General features: G+C 37.2%; 1 protein-coding gene across 3 annotated transcripts in view; it reads left to right on the top strand.

The window, feature by feature from the left end:
* Window positions 1–4,838: 4,838 nt before the first annotated feature.
* The window catches only part of AJAP1 (adherens junctions associated protein 1), a 290,328-nt gene continuing 276,929 nt past the window's right edge, over window positions 4,839–18,237 (top strand). For all 3 annotated transcript variants that reach the window (XM_063435413.1, XM_063435416.1, XM_063435414.1), the window contains exon 1: window positions 4,839–4,980. In XM_063435413.1, the coding sequence (XP_063291483.1) occupies window positions 4,952–4,980 (29 nt within the window). In that variant the 5' untranslated portion in view covers window positions 4,839–4,951. The remainder of the gene's footprint in view (window positions 4,981–18,237) is intronic.

The raw sequence follows: 18,237 nt of genomic DNA, 5'->3' as shown, positions 1-18,237 counted from the left end.
CACGCACACACTCACAGACACACATACACTCACTCACGCACACACTCAGTCACTCACAGACACACATACACTCACGCACACACTCACAGACACACATACACTCACTCACTCACTCACGCACACACACATACACTCACTCACGCACACACTCACAGACACACATACACTCACTCACATACTCACAGACACACAGTCACTCACAGTAACACATACACTCACTCACGCACACACACAGAGACACATACTCACAGACACTCACTCACACACACTGACACTCACACACAGACACACACTCACAGACACTCACACAGAGACACATACACACTCACTCACACAGACACTCACTCACACACTCAGAGACACATACACACTCACAGACACACAGACACTCACTCACACACAGACACTCACAGACTCACAGGCACTCACACAGAGACACATACTCACTCACAGACACTCACTCACACAGACACTGACACAGACACACACACACTCACTCACAGACACTCTCACACACACACACTCTAACACAGACACTCTCACACACAGACACATCACATACATTCACAAATTATTTTAATAAATAAATAATATCCACCCAGCCTCCCTACCTGGAGAGCTGGTGTGGATCATTCCCTGGGGTCCAGTGGGGCTGCTGGGCGGCGTGCGGCAGTGCTGCGATCAGGCGCTGCGAGGGAGCTCTAACCTCTCTGCTCTGCTCCCTCGCGGGCTGTCTGCTGATGCCGCGGGAGCCGGAATATGACGTCATATTCCGGCTCCCGCGGCATCACTAGACAGCGCGCGAGGGAGCAGAGCAGAGAGGTTAGAGCTCCCTCGCAGCGCCTGATCGCAGCACTGCCGCACTGGGGCGGAGATGGTGGCCGGCAGGAGGGAGAGCTTCCCTCCTGCCGGTCACTGAAATCTTGCGCCCCCGGAGCCGGTGCGCCCTAAGGCGGCCGCCTGTGCCGCCTTATGGACGCGCCGGCCCTGCTAGCATCCCCCCTGTCTCCCCACCCATGAGCGGCGGGTGGAGGTCCAAAATGAAAATGGTGAAGGACCTATTGTGACTAGGGGACGCCAAGCCCCTATTCCCCCCCCACCCAAAAAAATTAAAGGATTACTATAGTGTCAGGAAAACAATGCTGTTTTCCTGACACTATGGTGCCCTGGGAGCTTACCTTATTCCAGCGCCGGGCTCCCTCGGCACTGGTGACCTCTCCTCCCTCTCTGACGTCAGCAACCCCGTCCGACGTCATAGGAGTCGCATGCACATGCACGGGAAGTTCTCAATGCTTTCCTATGGACGTGGATCACCCGGGAAGAAAATAAAGATTAAAAAATAAGTAATATGGGGTCTTATGGGCATTTAGAGGTAACTAAGGGGACATTAGATGTAGTGGAGTCAGGAGGGGGGTTAAAATAAAACAGGATGCGGCCATAACAGTGCCGCTTTAAGGGTAAAGAGGTTTGGCACATATCAAGCTCTATGACATAAATAGTGATGCATATCCAATGGGCAACCTTATGCCCATAATCTAACTCTATTGCACAGCAGTAGTGATGGAGGCAGTGGCGTGTGCTACCAGTGTTTCTGCTTTACAGCTTCATACTTTAAACTCTCCCCAAAAAACATTGGCTTGGAAACAGGGAAGACTGTATGGGAGAATATTATCTAACTACCCCTGACAACAGGTCCATATATCTCTTGGAAGTTACATGGCGACAGGGAGAAAAGGAAAGTGTTCTGCTGCAAATGTAAGAGACGGATACTGGTTTGACTGACCAATGCATGTATTACATTGACATGAATGTAGATTAAAATATACATACCACACCATTTCCAAAGTGAATACCATGCTATCACCATCTTATTAAAATGCTCGTAATTTTATTGGATTAACACATTAGGAGCCTGAGGATGCTGTATACATGCTAAGTGTGTTTGTATCAATCAAGATGCAATATTTCTCTACTTGCATACATCTCACATTTATAAAGGATAGGATACATCATTCTTGTTGTAAATTTTTGTGATCTTGGATGTCCTATTGATTTGCTGTCTGTCAGTATTTTTTTTTTTATACGGACAGTAGCTTTTTATGTTCTACTCCCCTCCCCACCTCCTACCCCCACACCCTACTTATTTTGCTTGGCTTTAAGAACATTACTGGGCTGTTTTGAACACTGACTCAATAATTCTCAGTGTAAAAAAAATAGCTTTTCCTATCCACTTCATATCATATGTGAAAATAATTTGTCATATTTAGCTACACAGCATATCCCTTGCTGCATACTATAACTCTAACATGTCTAACAGTATGTATGTATGTATGTATTATTGGTCTATCTATCTATATAAATGTATGTACATACGCACATTATGATATTAAAACAATTCATCTTTGTTTAACTGCAATATTGAACTAAACATAAAAGACACATAATTAAACTTAGGGGGACATTTTTGTGTTGAAAAACAAGTTAGAATTCCGTGTTACCTATCTCCCTTAAAAAAATAAAAATAAACTTCATTTAAGAAACTGAGAAATTAAAGATAGAAAATACCCCAACCCCCCCCCCCCTCCCACCCCACCCAAAAAAAAAAATAAAAAAAAATCTGATTAACACTACAATAACCTAGAGGAAGAGAAGCAATTCCATTAAAGTGTTTTCTTGTCCTATGAAAAACAAAGGTTTTCTCTCTCTCCCTTTCTCTCTCTCTCTGTCTCACTTTTACGCTCTCTCTGCCTCTTTTGCTCACTGTCTCTAGCTGTACGTGTGTGTGTGTCTTTCTCTTTCCTTCCAATCTGTCTCCCATTGTCTATTGTCTCCACTCCCTCTTTCTCCCTCTCTATTTTGCCCGATTTCTCTCTCTCTCTCTCTCTCTCTCTCTCTCTCTCACACTCTCTCTTCTCCAGCCCCAGTCACCTATTTTACTGTCTGTGTGTATCTCTCTCTGTCTGTCATTCCCATTTGCTTCTAACTGTGTCTGTCTCTCTCCTAATTATATGTGTCTCTTTTTCCTCCCTTTATTGCCTGGCTCTTACTTTCACTCTATAGCTCTATTATTTAGACATGTAAGCATATCACAATAAAAAAATAATCATAATAATAATCTGAGTATAGAAAAAATAAATTACAATTAAATATGTATATCTTTATTTTTGCCAAGTTGTGGAAACATCAATTAAAAAGTCTGTAACTGTAAACTAACCATTGTGAGACAAAATAAAACACCCACCATGTCACACAGTTTCCATGCTATGGTTTAGGTTTATTCTTGTAAATGAATGCAAAAAAAAAAAAAACTAACATATTCTATTAAATATTTTATCCTTCTATGCAATTGGAGTTGGTATCTAACGATCTTCTCTAAATCACTTGGGTTGTAAAATAAAAGTCCAGACTGCATTAGAAAGCTTGTCTCTGCATAACAGCTATGGGTAGTAGATGTGGGATATATCTATATAAATGAGCATACTTTATTAAATAGGGGTAGAAGCAAGTGTCAGTGAGTTTATATATGGGTTAGGGGGGGGGGGGGGGGGAGATGTATGCTTAATGGGGCATCATTAAAAGAGTAGATTAAACACAGGTAGTGGATTGGCCATTGATGTCATGATGTCAGGAAGAAGGTAGAGGTCAGGGAGGGAGCATTATCAGTGAAGACAGTGTGATCAGGTAAGGGGAAGTACAAGGGAAATAGGGAATGCCCTGTGATATAGAGGAGTAAATAGGAACACAAAAAAGAGATAGGTCACCACCCCTCCCTTTGAATATCATAATGGAACAACAAGATCTGCATTACTTCAGACTGGGGAACATCTAAGGTACAGAATGCCACATGTAACCTGTAATACAGCTACGTTAGAAACACAGACACATAATGAAGGTGCATATTAATCCCTTGAGTGGAAGAAAAGACTTGCATGCCACTCAAATGGTTAAAATAAAAGATGTATTTGGCATGATTTGGGATTTCATTAGCTCCACCTTACAAACACAGAATTTTAAAATAGTTTAGGAAAGAAATAATAATACTGGGACAATTAGCTCCTGTTGCTTAATATTTAAACATGTTTTGCAGTATCTAGCATCCTCATTGCAGAGTTATGATATACAGCTCATATTTACAGTGGATGGGAACTAGAATTGGCTGTAAAACTTAGGCATTTTTATTATCATTCTATTATTTTTTTTGCACCTACCTTCCTTCATCTAATACCAGCGCCGTCCACTGGCAAATCATGAATCCTGCTTGCTCTCTCTCTTTCTGTCTCTGCTCTCAGTACAATGCATTCCACCCATTTTCTCTCCTTTTCTCTTGCAGCCTAAAAAGAGACTCCAGTGATCTGAAGGAACCAGGCTGGGAGATTTTGTGCCACAAAACCCAAGCTGTTAAACTTCCCTGTTTCTGTGACAAAAATCCTGCTACTGGCTTCTCTCAGTGATTAAATGCTGCTTAAAGGAAGCGTTTTTTTTTTTTCTCCCTGCTTTTTCTTCTGATATTCAGTCTCCTCTTTTCAGAGAGTAGAGATGTGGTTAAGAACATCTGAGGACCAGGACTCATCGGAGATCTCATGAGGCTCCAAATCCCCTGTCTCCTATTTCTCCCCATCTCCAAACTGATAATCATCTTTTGCAGATCAGACGTGCAAGATTTTATAATGCAAGATTAAACATCTGTGTTGGAATGTCTTCATATTTTTCTAGCATCTGTGAGTTCCCTGTTTCTAAACAGCTAAAACATCAACAACATATCTAAAGGAATATCTTGCTTTTTTATCTTTTATTAATTTTTTTTATTATTATTTGTATATCTTTTTTTTTCTTTTTTTTTTTGGTGGTGATTGCATCCTTACTCATCTTTATCCTTTTGCAAGCTAAGATCTTGGAGCTGCACAAATGGATATGTGTATGAAAATCTGACCATTTGATTTGAAACGTGACCATGTGGATAAAACAGCTTTTGGGAATCAGGTAAGAATTTTGGCAAAATAATAAACATTATGTAATTTCGAATCATACATTGTAGCATTGGCTAGCAGCCTAGCAGTGGTACCCACAATAAGAGATAAGAGATATATTTTCTTCTTTACATATATACACCATATTTATTATGCTCAAAATGCAGCCTTAATGAGAGATTAACCTTTTAGTAGCTAGGAGTTTCTAGAGAAGGGATATCATACAACTAAGGGCAAGGGATTGCAGTACGTTGCTCCTTTTGTAAATACAAAATAACAACAGGCATAGCTAGTTTGTACACTGACCTCTTGTTTGTGGGAAAGTTCATAACATTGTTAGAATAGAATAGCAATGTTTCTGAATGTTATGTGTTACGTTGTGCAATGTTTGTAAATAGAATGTTCACAGAGGAAAATATAGGAAGCAATGTATATACTGTCTATATCTTATAATCAAACACTGCTATAAAGCATCTTCATATCATAGTCTCTTTTACATATGTATACATTTAATTATAAAATAAATATCAATATAATTATATACATATTACACATATCCACATCTATGAAGGACTATTGTAGCATAAGTAAGCATGTACCTACATCATGCTATAAAAAATCATTTAAAATGTATAATAGTACTCAGAGTCATATGTGCCTACACAAGGGTAATACCAATGTATCTGTATGTGTGCATGTGCATGCGTGTGGTTACAAGTAACTGCATGTACAGTGCTACATCATAAGTGCAACATATATTTGTAAGAAGTACATGCATGCATTCACTTTGTAAGATTATTATTGAAAATTGTTATGAACCCAACAAGTCTGTAATACTTAATTTACACATTTTTCTTTCAAAGCCAGTTGCAGTCAGTAGCTTCATAAAAAACATTTTTTCTCACACTTGCCTTTTTATATAGGAAAACATGAAAACCATTGGGATTTTCACATTTGACACATAATGTCTAATGTATGCACTTATTTATTGTTTTATTTATTTTTCAGCTTGTTGAAAAGTTATGCCTTACAAATGATTATTGTGTTTGCCACTAGGGTGCAGTAGACTCCAGCTTTACAGTAATAACCATTGCATAGAAATTTCTTTTGAAAAGCAGTGTTCTCGATTCAGTGTATGTTAATTTGAAACAATTTCTCTTGTGTGCCACTGAATGAGAGAACAAAATGGTTTTAGAACAGCACAATTGCTAAACGACCTTCACATTTTTAACTGGCTTTATTAAAATGGGACCGTTAAAATGGAAAATGGCAGACAATATATTTAAACAAATAATTAAAAGTAAGGTTATAGACAACTGTATAAAAACATTAAACATAATTTTACTCACACAGCCACATTCATCATTAGAATGCATTATCCATTGCACTCAATGACACAGTTATTGCAATGTAACCCCTTAATGAAGGAAAACATGCCAGGACATTCATGATATAAATCGATTTAACCAACACCTTGAAGGAATGGGGCTCGTATTTATGAATTGGAAAAAAAATAGCTTTTTCAATCTCACTTTATAGTCCTCAAGTTTAACTTTTTTGTTCAGTTAAATAAATGTATCAAGGCATGTAAAATGATTACTAATATGTTTTGCATAATCTCTAACAGTAAATATATCCTGTCTTGCAAATAATGTGTCATTGGATGTATTAGAGTTATCAAATGATCTGATCACTGTTCACTGTTAAAACTAGCATAGAGGGGTTTATTGTCTAAACAGAGATTTGTGGTGAATTTACTTGCAAAATTTAGGCCAAAATGACTGCATGCAAATATATATAAATATCCTACTTTTCTGTCTTTACTTAATTGTAGTTCATTTGTAATATGGCCATCGATACACTAATTCTCACTTTTTAGTGAATAGACAACAGAGCAGTTTTTTTACAAGATTTCTTTTGTTAGAAATAGAGTAGTAGAGACTCTTAATGTAAACGATTTCACATTTTATATATTTATATTCTTAGAGAGATTTCAAGGTGTCCTGAGAATTTAGACTCCAGGGAGTATATGTACTTCTGTGATGCAGTCTCAGTTGCATTTGTTCAACGTACCTAGACTTTGTCATATGACAAAAGATCTGCAGGGTGCTCTACTGTGTGATATGTAGGACACTTTTTCTTGTTACCTTGATCTACCACAATTAGACTTAGATCATACCACCTCTGTGCAAACCTCTTTGTCTCCCTTGCTATTTACCTAAATCTTGCATTTCATGTATTCACAAAAATTGTATACCTGCTGATTATACCATATCCTGAGTATACATAGCCTATGTTTGTTAAATAGAACCTCAAAGAGGAAACGTTTTGTCCTGAAAGCCTACATTTACTATCTACTAGTTTGCCATTTAAGTAATCTCTTTTCCAACACTTTTCTTGACCACAGAAGCACATTCATTCTCTTCGATTGGTTAATATGTTGCTGCCTCATTGAGGCAGAGCTTTGCTCTTTCTATTTGGAATGTACTTCATACAAGGTCTCTTTTCTACACACAGGTATACTTAAAATAAAGGAACTGTATAGACCCATGACATAAGAGATTGATTCGAATATGTGTGAAATGTGCCAAACTCATATTATTTCCAATATTTTTTTAATATCTGTAACTATATACTTTAATATGTTTTCTATTCTACTTGCAAAAGCAACGCAATATATCACATTGATATAATCTATAGTATATGACATGACATTCATATTGATATTCTACCATTGAGTCTAGAATTCAAGATTAACAAGTCGTTGACTATGTATAGTAACAAGGTTCCCAAATTTGAGTTTATATATAAATCATTTTTAATAGAAAATCATTAAGCAAGTGTCCATTATTACAATGTTTTTAACCGGGCACAAGGTAAATATATTTTGTGCATTCACATTTTAGTTTACAGAAATATCTAATATTAAATATTACAATCTGGTCACATTAAAACAGTCAATATTTGGCCCATCTCTCCTGAACCTTTTGTAATATTTACAAATGAATGTCCTGTGATGCATTTCTCAAGATCAAAATTTTTTGATCATATGTAAATCAAATAATTAATACTATTTACTAAACAGTCAGTTTTAATGATCTGGAAACCATCGTGCAATGCTTTTACTGGATTAGCTAGAAAGGAAAAAAAAGATCCTGTTTAGGAGGGGTGGATATTATTTTCAACAGCTATATCGTTGTAAAATGTAAAAGTCTGTCCTGAAAGCAACCAGAACACACCGTTCAGTGATATACCACTAGATAACTTTCTTCTTCTTGGTTGTAAAAATGTTATGAAAAATAGCTTGACTGCAAAGTAAATAGCTTTGATGAAATATTCATTTTTTATAAAAAAAAAAGTATACGTCAAAGGGTTAATAGTTTTATTTGAATAAAATCAAAGTTGATATTGTATAGGTATCTTTGAGAGTTGTTGATTTATCTGAATGTAATCTTGGATTGGCATATAAATAGGTAATATAAAAACAAATTTCAGCAAATAAGGAGGTTAAACTGTTCATCTAATGGCTATGTAGGATTTCCAATGACACCATTGGCAACTTAGCAAATGGCAAATTATTTGAACACTGAATAGAACCATGCAGACAACTAGACTTCATTTTAACCTCTAGTGTGTGTTATATAGAGAGATCCTGTTGTGTTCAGTTATCAAGTGCAGCAGATTGTGGCCAAAGTAATGTTAGCGATTTCACAAATTATTCACTTAGGAGTAAGATGAAATGGAATGGGGAATGGGCAATTGTGTGTGTTCTGAAAGCCTAGTGCTCATTTCATCATTTATTTCTGTGGTTTAATGCTTTAAGTATAGTCTGTATGCTGTTAGCAACAATGTTTGGTTGCTTCTTTCTAATCCCTACTTGCTTGATTGTTTGATTGATACGTTTGCTGTAGTTCATGGGAATTTGATTTAAAAGCGTTTTTGTGGGAAATTAACCTTGAATAGTGTCCATCTCCTACTTAAATTGTAAACTTGTAGGGTCAGACATGAATACTAGAAGATGTTATTTATATAGCTTGCCATTCCATTTGTTAGATGAAAGAAAACCCTTGGTGCAACAATAACGGCTTTGTCTCTAAATGAATCTTAAAACATTGGCATAGATTTTTAAGTAAGCAAACGTAAATATGGTGATAGCATTGTTATACACTTCTTCATAGAATTATATTTTAATTCATTTACTTTAAGTTTTTTTGTGGTTTTAAATTAACTTACACAATCAATAGTAATGCATCTATCATGCTAAAAAAATTAATTAATGCATGTTTTATGTTTTATCTTTTTTAATGTAAAATGTCAGCATTACCATTTAAATTTGTATGAGGGTACGTTTATGTTAGGTTGAACTGACCTGAGGGCATCTATACATGGTTATACTGGTGTAATAACTAGGGAACCATCCCTACAGGTATTTGTAAAGTTTAACCTCAATCCGTCTCATGAAAACACAGATGATCCAGAAAGTGATTTGAAGTTTACATTGTTGCTCCTCTTACTCTTACTCCTCCTACTATTGTATCCAAATTCAATATTTCACTCTTGATAAAGTTTTTAATTCTCTTTTTTCATGGTTATTTAGTCATTTTTCCTCTGTCCCATTATCTGCTCCTATTTGTGGATTACCAACTAATTTTCCATAAACTATGTAGACTACTGAATACTTTCCACACATAATCAATGTGTATTCGCAATAAAGTTTTGTTTAGCTAATGCTAAAGTTATTCAGCACTTTTTTCTCTCTCCTTTTGTGGTGTTTACTGGTTTCTACAAGGATATTTTCAAGGTCCTTCAGTCTTCTCCTTCTATATGTTGCAACCACATTGACATTATTTTATTTCCAATACAAGCCAATTGTTGATACTCCTAGTTATGTTCTAAAACACTTCCTGTCAAATCTTCATTAGGCAACATTTTGCTTATCATATATAAAGTTACTCTACTCTATCACCAACAGACCAATCATTATGCCAATTTATTAATTATTCATACTTAATTCTTCACCCCGTCCTGCTATATCCTTCTAAAAAAGTATTGCTTGATTACCTTGATTACTCATCCAAGATTTCATTTGCGCTCTATCGTTTGCCCCTTGCCACCTCCTCACTTTTAACACAACCTTCTTCCTTTGCTTCCTAGCATTCTAGTTTGTATCATTTTCTGTTATCATAAAATAATGCCTGTTTGTTAAAGTTCCTCTGCTGCAAGGGAATTTCATGGCTTCCCTTAAAGTTCTGTTCCATTATACATCTTTACCAATACTAGATAGCCCAAACTCCACTTTAGTGTTCTTCTCAAAATCTAAGGTTCTTAATCTTTCTCATCAAATTATCTCTCTCATGTTTCAGGGTAATTACCAGTTGATTCATATTTCTGTACTTCACTACATCATTTACAACCTTCATTCAAATCTTATCATTTTTATAAATATTTAAATTACATAATATTTTAAAAACAGTACTACTACATTTTAAATATAGTAAACACATCCTTTTTATGACTTCTTAATTTTTTTTACATTTGTTTTATACACTGTGTTTCTTATTTGCAATTCTCCTTTAGAATTTAAATGTGTAGGCATGATGTCTAAAAATCTATGGCATATGTTTGTATCTATTGGTAAAGAGCTATGGAATTTGTTGGCATGTTATAAATAAATTATGATAATTAAAAAGTCTCACAACAGCAAATGAAAGTGTCTAATATTAACAAATAGTGATTATAAACACTCCTAGCACTCATCAAAAAGGAACTCCTAATTTTTAGCATTTAGTACACTCAAATACAGGTTTGGTTCGCAAACCTAATGCACCGGGGAATAAGTTGGTGCGATATAAATACCAATAATAGTAATAATAATAAAAACACTAGAACATGTAACAAAAGGATATATACAAAATTAGTATATTCTTACATTTGCCAACAGAAAAGCAAGCTTCTAATCACAAGCTTGTATTTAATTACAAGAGCTTCAAAGTGCAAGAATGGTAATGATGGAAGGATCAGTACGGCCGAATTCTGGCCATATGGCTGTTCGGTTCAGCCGAATTTTTTCAACAAAAAAGATTTGGAATATGAATATGGGCCAATCAGTGCACTGCAAAATATATACATAATAAAAAATATATTTTACAATATGCTGATTGGCACATTTTCCAGCGATTTGGTTCAAAGATCAAGTGAGCAAAGGTTACCAATAGAGAAGAAAAAAAGTAACAGTAAAATATATGTATTTATATATTTTATAACTTCTTATTTGATCTGTGAATAAAATCAGCATTTAGTTAATGTCATATGAGTCATCAGCCATCAGTCATCTGTTTTCTCATCAATCATCTCAGTTTGTGACTCTACAGGTGGAATTCAGAATCACAAATTAAAGCAAACAAGCTTATCCTTTGTGCTCTAAGTTGTGTTTATGCCCAACTCATATTGTCTCACATTTTACCCACTATACCTATTTTTAATGGTCATTAACAGGAGTGTTGTATTATTTTAATAGTGAGTATTGTATAATACTAAAATACCAGAATACAAACTAATCCATATTAAATCAGCTATATAAAACAATGCATTAGACAAGTTTAGGATTCCTGATAAAAATGCTGGTTGCACTGCCAGTTGAACACTTGTATTGTGTATACTATCCTAATACCACATTATGTAATGGATTAGACAAATGAATACTCTTAGTCAGAATATTAGGGTTTATTTGAGCACTTAGAAGATATGTGGTGCATCTAGATTAATAACTTGAGGACACTTCAAAATGAAAGATACTGGAACCACCTCTACATAAACAGCATTTAAGCCTGAATGACAAGCTGGAGTTTTAAGATCACAGAAATGCAAAGACAAATGGATTTGTATTTTTTATCTTAGAAACAGGAAATCAAAACCTAATTTAAAACTTGACTCCTTGTTTAAAAACATAGATTATGTACCGTTTACATTTTACGTGTACTCTTTTATCCATGCAATATATTCCTATAAAAACTGAATTGTTGAACACGTGAAATGCAGCAACTGTAATTACCAAAACAGCCCATTATGTACAGTATGATTAATGGTGATTTACAACTTTAAGAGGTCTCAAGGATCATTGCTCATTTGATTCTCAAGTCCATAAACCTTTAAAGTTGATTTTCCGTAGCGTACCTCACATGCAGGTGCTAATTGTGTACTGCTTATAAAACAAGGCATTTGTGTTCACTATGAAAGATGTTATTAAAATGTATTCCACCATTGCCAAAAGGCCAGATTCTTTGTAGTTACCAAAACTGTTAATATTCCATTTAACAGTTGTGATAAAAGTTCCTGGTCTAGTTTATAACTTATATCATTCTTTGGAAGGAAACCATGTTAGCCACCCAAAATATAAAGACAATAAAAAGTAATTAAATATGTAAATATTCCCAGGGACATGTTGCCATTTTGAAAAGGGAGACAGTAAATTAAAAAAGAAAGGAAAATATCACACTAAATATACACTGTTAATATCAACTGTGGTTACATCCACTGTGCTAAAACCTTTGTAAACGTTGCTAAAGTTCATAAATTAAATGCTCATAGTGGAAGGGATTTCAGCTTGAAACGCTGCACAAATAAAATAATATGTAATGATGTGCTCGGGCTAGATACACGCATGTCACGCATGCCTTAGTCAGTCCAGAACTCAGTTCCCGGCTGCCGAATTTTGAATTCTGTGCAAACATTGTCTGTTATCAGTGCACACTGAGTACTGGCAACAGATGTTATCAGGTTCTCTTCTTGCAGGCAGTGTTGAGAGTATAGCATGCCAGCAAGGGGGAAACTTCAATGTCATCTACCTCTCTCCTCAGTGCACTCCCTCTCAACCCTCCTAAAATAACCTCCTGGTTCTCTACCTTTTCTAAGACTCCACCTCTTAAGAGTGGGAAAATTAAGAGAGAAAATAGAGTTTTATGCAGCTCATCTGAAGAGTGTTCTTCACATTCCTGATAACAGTTTAAAAGAATGTGATCTAAAACAAAGCACAACCAGAAACTCAATACAGATTATTCACTAAAATCCAAATGGTTAAGTAGCACCAAAACCAAAAATATCTGGACATTGGTAATGGAATTCAACAATGTCTGGGTTGTGTAAATCATACAGGGCTGAATTTGGTGTAGACTTCAGCCGGGAAAAACACATTTGGAAGGCTAAAATCTAGACCGAATTAATTAAATCAGGGCCTGGAGGTCTCAATTCTGGACCTTGAAAAATAAAAAAAAATTGCCTGATGCAAGCAGGCAATCTGTTAAAAAACTCTCGGCAGTGTGAGGGTTAATTATGTGGCAGCTGGCCAGCACTTGTTAGTCAGTCGCTACAAGAAAGAAGAAAAGCAAAAAAAATAAAAACAATATAATTCTATGGGGGTCAATAAGATTCAATCACAATACTTCTGGCTTTTGGACATCTATGGACATTACATTATCCTTCAGTGCACGTAGCTGGAAGAGATGATGGAGGAAAGTGTTACCGAGGATCGCACGAGAACAGTGGATTTGACTGATGATAGGCGAGGATGTTGTGTATGTCGTTACATTGCAGAGACTTTTTTATAATTGATTTAATCAATAAAGACTAAACTGTGGGAATTTCTAGTGGCGCTTTGATTTAGACCACATTATACTGAACAGTAAGTTATCTCACCTGCTGCACTAAGACTGTTGGTAAAATATGATATAACTTTAAAAATGCATATAACCGGTATTCATATTACTTTATTTATAACTGTTTAAAAGTTATGGTAATTGGTAATTATACTCTTGTCAGCCACAAGGGAGTTTTATTGAGTGTTCTAATGAGAGTAGTTATGTCTACGCTGTGATCAGAGATCAGGTTATTTTCTCAACATGCTGTCAGCCTAACCACGTACATTTGAACACTCAATAAAACTCCCTTACAGCTATCGGAAATATAATTAACAAGTAACAAAAGTTATATTTCAGAGGAACTGTCACGTTAATTAGGGTATAGTTGTATTCATTACCAAAAGTTAGCTGTCCGCTGTGCTGGATTTTATTTTACAAAAAATATTTTTTTCAACTTTTATTATTTTTTTTTTTTTTTCAAGAAGGAATTTGAGGCATTAAATTTAAATCCCATGTTTCCTTGACCATGATCAATTGTGTTGCTCGTACAATGGTTCATATTGAATTCATGATCCTCAAGATGGCACTGTACAATAATCTTATTCTACAGAAGGTATTAGGTGAGTATCAATTAGTGCATTGTTTAATAAGGAGAATGTATCATGAAAATTAAAAAAAATTAAATAATAATAATTAAAACATGATTATAACAGTTCCTTTATTTCATTTTTAAAGTAAAGTTTCCCCATAGATGCCATGTAAGCTCATTGAGCAGGGCCTTAACCTCTCTGTTCCTGTGTGTTCAACTCGTCTGGCTAAAATTTACATGTCTGTTAGTCCATCCATTGTACAGCTCTGTGGAATTTGTTGGTGCTTTTAAAAAAATAATAATGATAGTAGATAATATTTTACTTTAGGAAATTATGTTTTATTCAAGTAGGCCACTGATTCTCACCCATCCTTTTGTTGCTACCACTTGTACCAGTTGGGCACATAATCTACTCTTTATGTACATGAGTAGCTTATTCACATTTTACTAATAAAGTTACACTTTAGAACACTACAATAATGCTATAATTAACACAAACATAACATAATTTTACAGCTTACAGATATTAACGGTTACTGGTTGTATTTATTATATATTTTCATTTTCTGTTTCCATCCTTTTCTTTTTGGAATTATACACTCTGGAAAGCAAATTGACAATGATCTTTTGTAGGAGGGAGAAAGGGTAAAGAAAAAAAGAAGATTCGATACTTGGAGAAAATAAAATAAAGCTTGATCATTTTCATCTTCTATGTACATCATTGGCTGCAGTTTCTTTAAGATTATATCAATATGTATATGTAGATATGAATTTCTTACACGTGTTTCATCTTTTTAAATTACTCTAGGTTTTCGGTGTATTTTATACAAAAAAAAAATCTTTCATTTTTTTTCATGTCAGTGCTAGGGATCTCCTTGCTACTAGAACTATTTTGACGAACAGTTTATCTCTTCTGCCCTAAATTAGCTATTTAGCTTAGACAATATTATGTCTAGGTAGATGTACTTTAATTTAACTGCTCTAGCATCAATCTGAAATGCTTGATTTCTCCCTCCTTTATTTTACTGTAATGTAATTCGCACCCCGTAACTTGTAGGGTAAAATTCCCAACCTTTACATCCATCTGTTATTATCTAGATCTTGTTTAAGCTCCATGTTAGTGATAATGTAACATTATTTGTTGAACTCTGGTACCCATTAACATGTTTAAATTGAGTATCCTCCTGAAGTAGATAAAACACATACCATTAAGTCAAATACTAAAGCTGTGTTACTAAATATCAATACCCTAGGGCTTAGGACAAATCCTGAAGTTATAAATATCTAAATGTATCCTTCCTGGGAAAATTCCTTTAACATTGCTATGATTATATGAAAAAACAAACAAATAATATAACAGCACTGAAAAGAGGCAAAAACTTAATACATTGCCCTTCAGTTAGTCCCAGACAGAGTCCCAAACAAGGGACTATGCAGAAAACAGTGTAGTATGTGTAATATGCAGTAAACAGTCAAGCAATCTTTTTGACAGTTATAGATAGCATTTTTTTTAGGTTTTCAAATAAATTATGATCATGTATGTGCATTATAATGCCTCTATATTTTACCCATTTATTTTTTAGTACTAATAAGTAGAGGGTCTAGTTCATGAAAAGCTTATGGGAGTCTGACTTTGACTGCCAGTTTATATATAAGTTTAAAAAGTGATTTCATTGGTTCATTTTTTTTTTTTATTCTTTATTTTGTAGTGCATAAAGATATAACAGTGCGTATGTGGTACCCCGACGGCATTCCACACGCTTTTCAATGACATTTATAACATTGGGGAACATAGTAAAACTTGCACAATTTTATAGTATGATGAAAGGTCAGCTCTATTACAAGTAGCTTAGATGTGTGTTCAATGCTTGAAACAAGAGAAAGTTAGGTAAAGTTATGCATCAAGATTGTCAAACAGTGGTTCCCTGAGACCTGTTAAGATTTGTAACTGTGCATTTTTAAGTGGTTTGGGTATTACCAAGGTTAACTGTTGAGGCATATGATGCTAACAAAACATACTATGAGAAGACTGGCAAAATAAGAGTAACTGGCAGGCTATACATGTTACCTAAAACCTGGGATCGTATAACTATAGGTGATCATATTTTGCTAAGTAAGGCATGCTTAATAAAATAAAAGGAAAGCAAGTGCTTAAGTATTAATATGAAACATAAGTAAAGTCTCATGAGTAGTCAGGTGCGGTTCACCTCATTCAGTATGCTATGGTAGGTATGTTACGCTGTTAAGGTTCGATCATCTGCTGGCCACCCGGTGTTAGGCAGTCCCCTTATCATGGGTACTTCACCCAATGCCCTGGCTGGGCACCGCTCGGAGATAGCGTAGCTTAGCTAGGGTAAAAATAAAACAGTCTAGGAAAACCTCAGGTCATCATATTCAGCTTATGGAGTCTCAAGTTGGTGCCCCTTCTGGTTACAGGGTTTCAGTCCAGCATGGGCAGATTACCAGTAGTCAGGGCTTTATCCGATACCCGTTGTTGGTCTGCTCAGTGAGCCAGCATATAGCATGCTGCACTTCCTTGCGCTATGTGAGTGAGGCAAATGACTCCTCCGTCCCCCGTGTTTTTCGCTATGTAGCTGCAGCGAGCCATGAGCTCTGGCGCTCTCTGGGGAGACCTCGTGGTGTCGTGGATGCAGGTTTACTCTTCTGCCCTGGAGCTGTAGGAGAGCTGATGCCCCTTTGCCATGAGCCCGGGTTCCTTTGTGGCCCAGGGTCATCCCTCTTGGGATGGTGTGGCGGGCCTTAATCGTGGGTCATTGTGGCTTTTGTTTGACCACCCTCCGCCGGTGTGGTCGGCACCTGTGGGGTGCTCCCCCTGTTGCTCCCTGCCCGGGAGGGCCAGTAGTGCTTGAATCCATAGATCAGGTTAGTAGTGTGCCCTGAAGAGATTTCTCCAGCCTCCTCTCGCCACGGCTTTGTCCCGTGCTGGTGGCACGTAGGTGGTCGTCGCTGGTTGTAAGCGCTCTAGCAGCCTTGTCCTGGCGCTATGTGAGTGAGGCAAATGACTCCTCCGTCCCCCGTGTTTTTCGCTATGTAGCTGCAGCGAGCCATGAGCTCTGGCGCTCTCTGGGGAGACCTCGTGGTGTCGTGGATGCAGGTTTACTCTTCTGCCCTGGAGCTGTAGGAGAGCTGATGCCCCTTTGCCATGAGCCCGGGTTCCTTTGTGGCCCAGGGTCATCCCTCTTGGGATGGTGTGGCGGGCCTTAATCGTGGGTCATTGTGGCTTTTGTTTGACCACCCTCCGCCGGTGTGGTCGGCACCTGTGGGGTGCTCCCCCTGTTGCTCCCTGCCCGGGAGGGCCAGTAGTGCTTGAATCCATAGATCAGGTTAGTAGTGTGCCCTGAAGAGATTTCTCCAGCCTCCTCTCGCCACAGGCTTTGTCCCGTGCTGGTGGCACGTAGGTGGTCGTCGGTGGTTGTAAGCGCTCTAGCAGCCTTGTCCAGAAGCGGTCAAAGATATCGCCAATGCTGTCTTTGTTGGCATTGTTCGTGCCTGACAGGGTGGGCTGTTGCTGCTGCATGGCCCCTTGAGCAGGGTCCAGTGCATCCGCCATCTTGGAAGCTCCTGCGCCCACGTTTCTTGTGAGATTCGCTGGACCCGTCGTGAGGTGTGGGGCATGAAGAACTTCACCTGGCGGGGACTGGGATATCCCCCACCGGTCCAAAGGGGGGAGGGGAGGTGTTTTGTGCCCCCATGAGGTTGTCAGCGTTGGGTGGGAAAGCAGCCGTCTTTCCCCTTCTCCTCCTGCACTAGGCCTCAACTCGCTGCTGCGGTTTGCGGTCATTCCAGGCTTCATGTGTGGTATTGCTGGGTTCGTGCAGGCTTCCCCTGATCAGTCAGCTTAGTCTTGGGAGAATTGTAGCTCTGCAGCCCGAGAAAGCAGTGTATTTTGAGTCCAAGTAGCAGGAGCTCATGCAGGGCACGTCCTGTCTGCTCGCTAGTTAGGCTCCGCCCCCCTCATTGGTTCATTTTAACTTGGTAATCCTAATAGTGTATGCAGTGAATTGAAACTTTTGCAAAATGTATCTTT

Source organism: Pelobates fuscus, chromosome 11 (assembly GCF_036172605.1).
Source record: "Pelobates fuscus isolate aPelFus1 chromosome 11, aPelFus1.pri, whole genome shotgun sequence".
NCBI lineage: Eukaryota > Metazoa > Chordata > Amphibia > Anura > Pelobatidae > Pelobates > Pelobates fuscus.
Note: the sequence above shows the minus strand (reverse complement) of the source record. Positions and strands in the feature narration are given on the sequence as shown.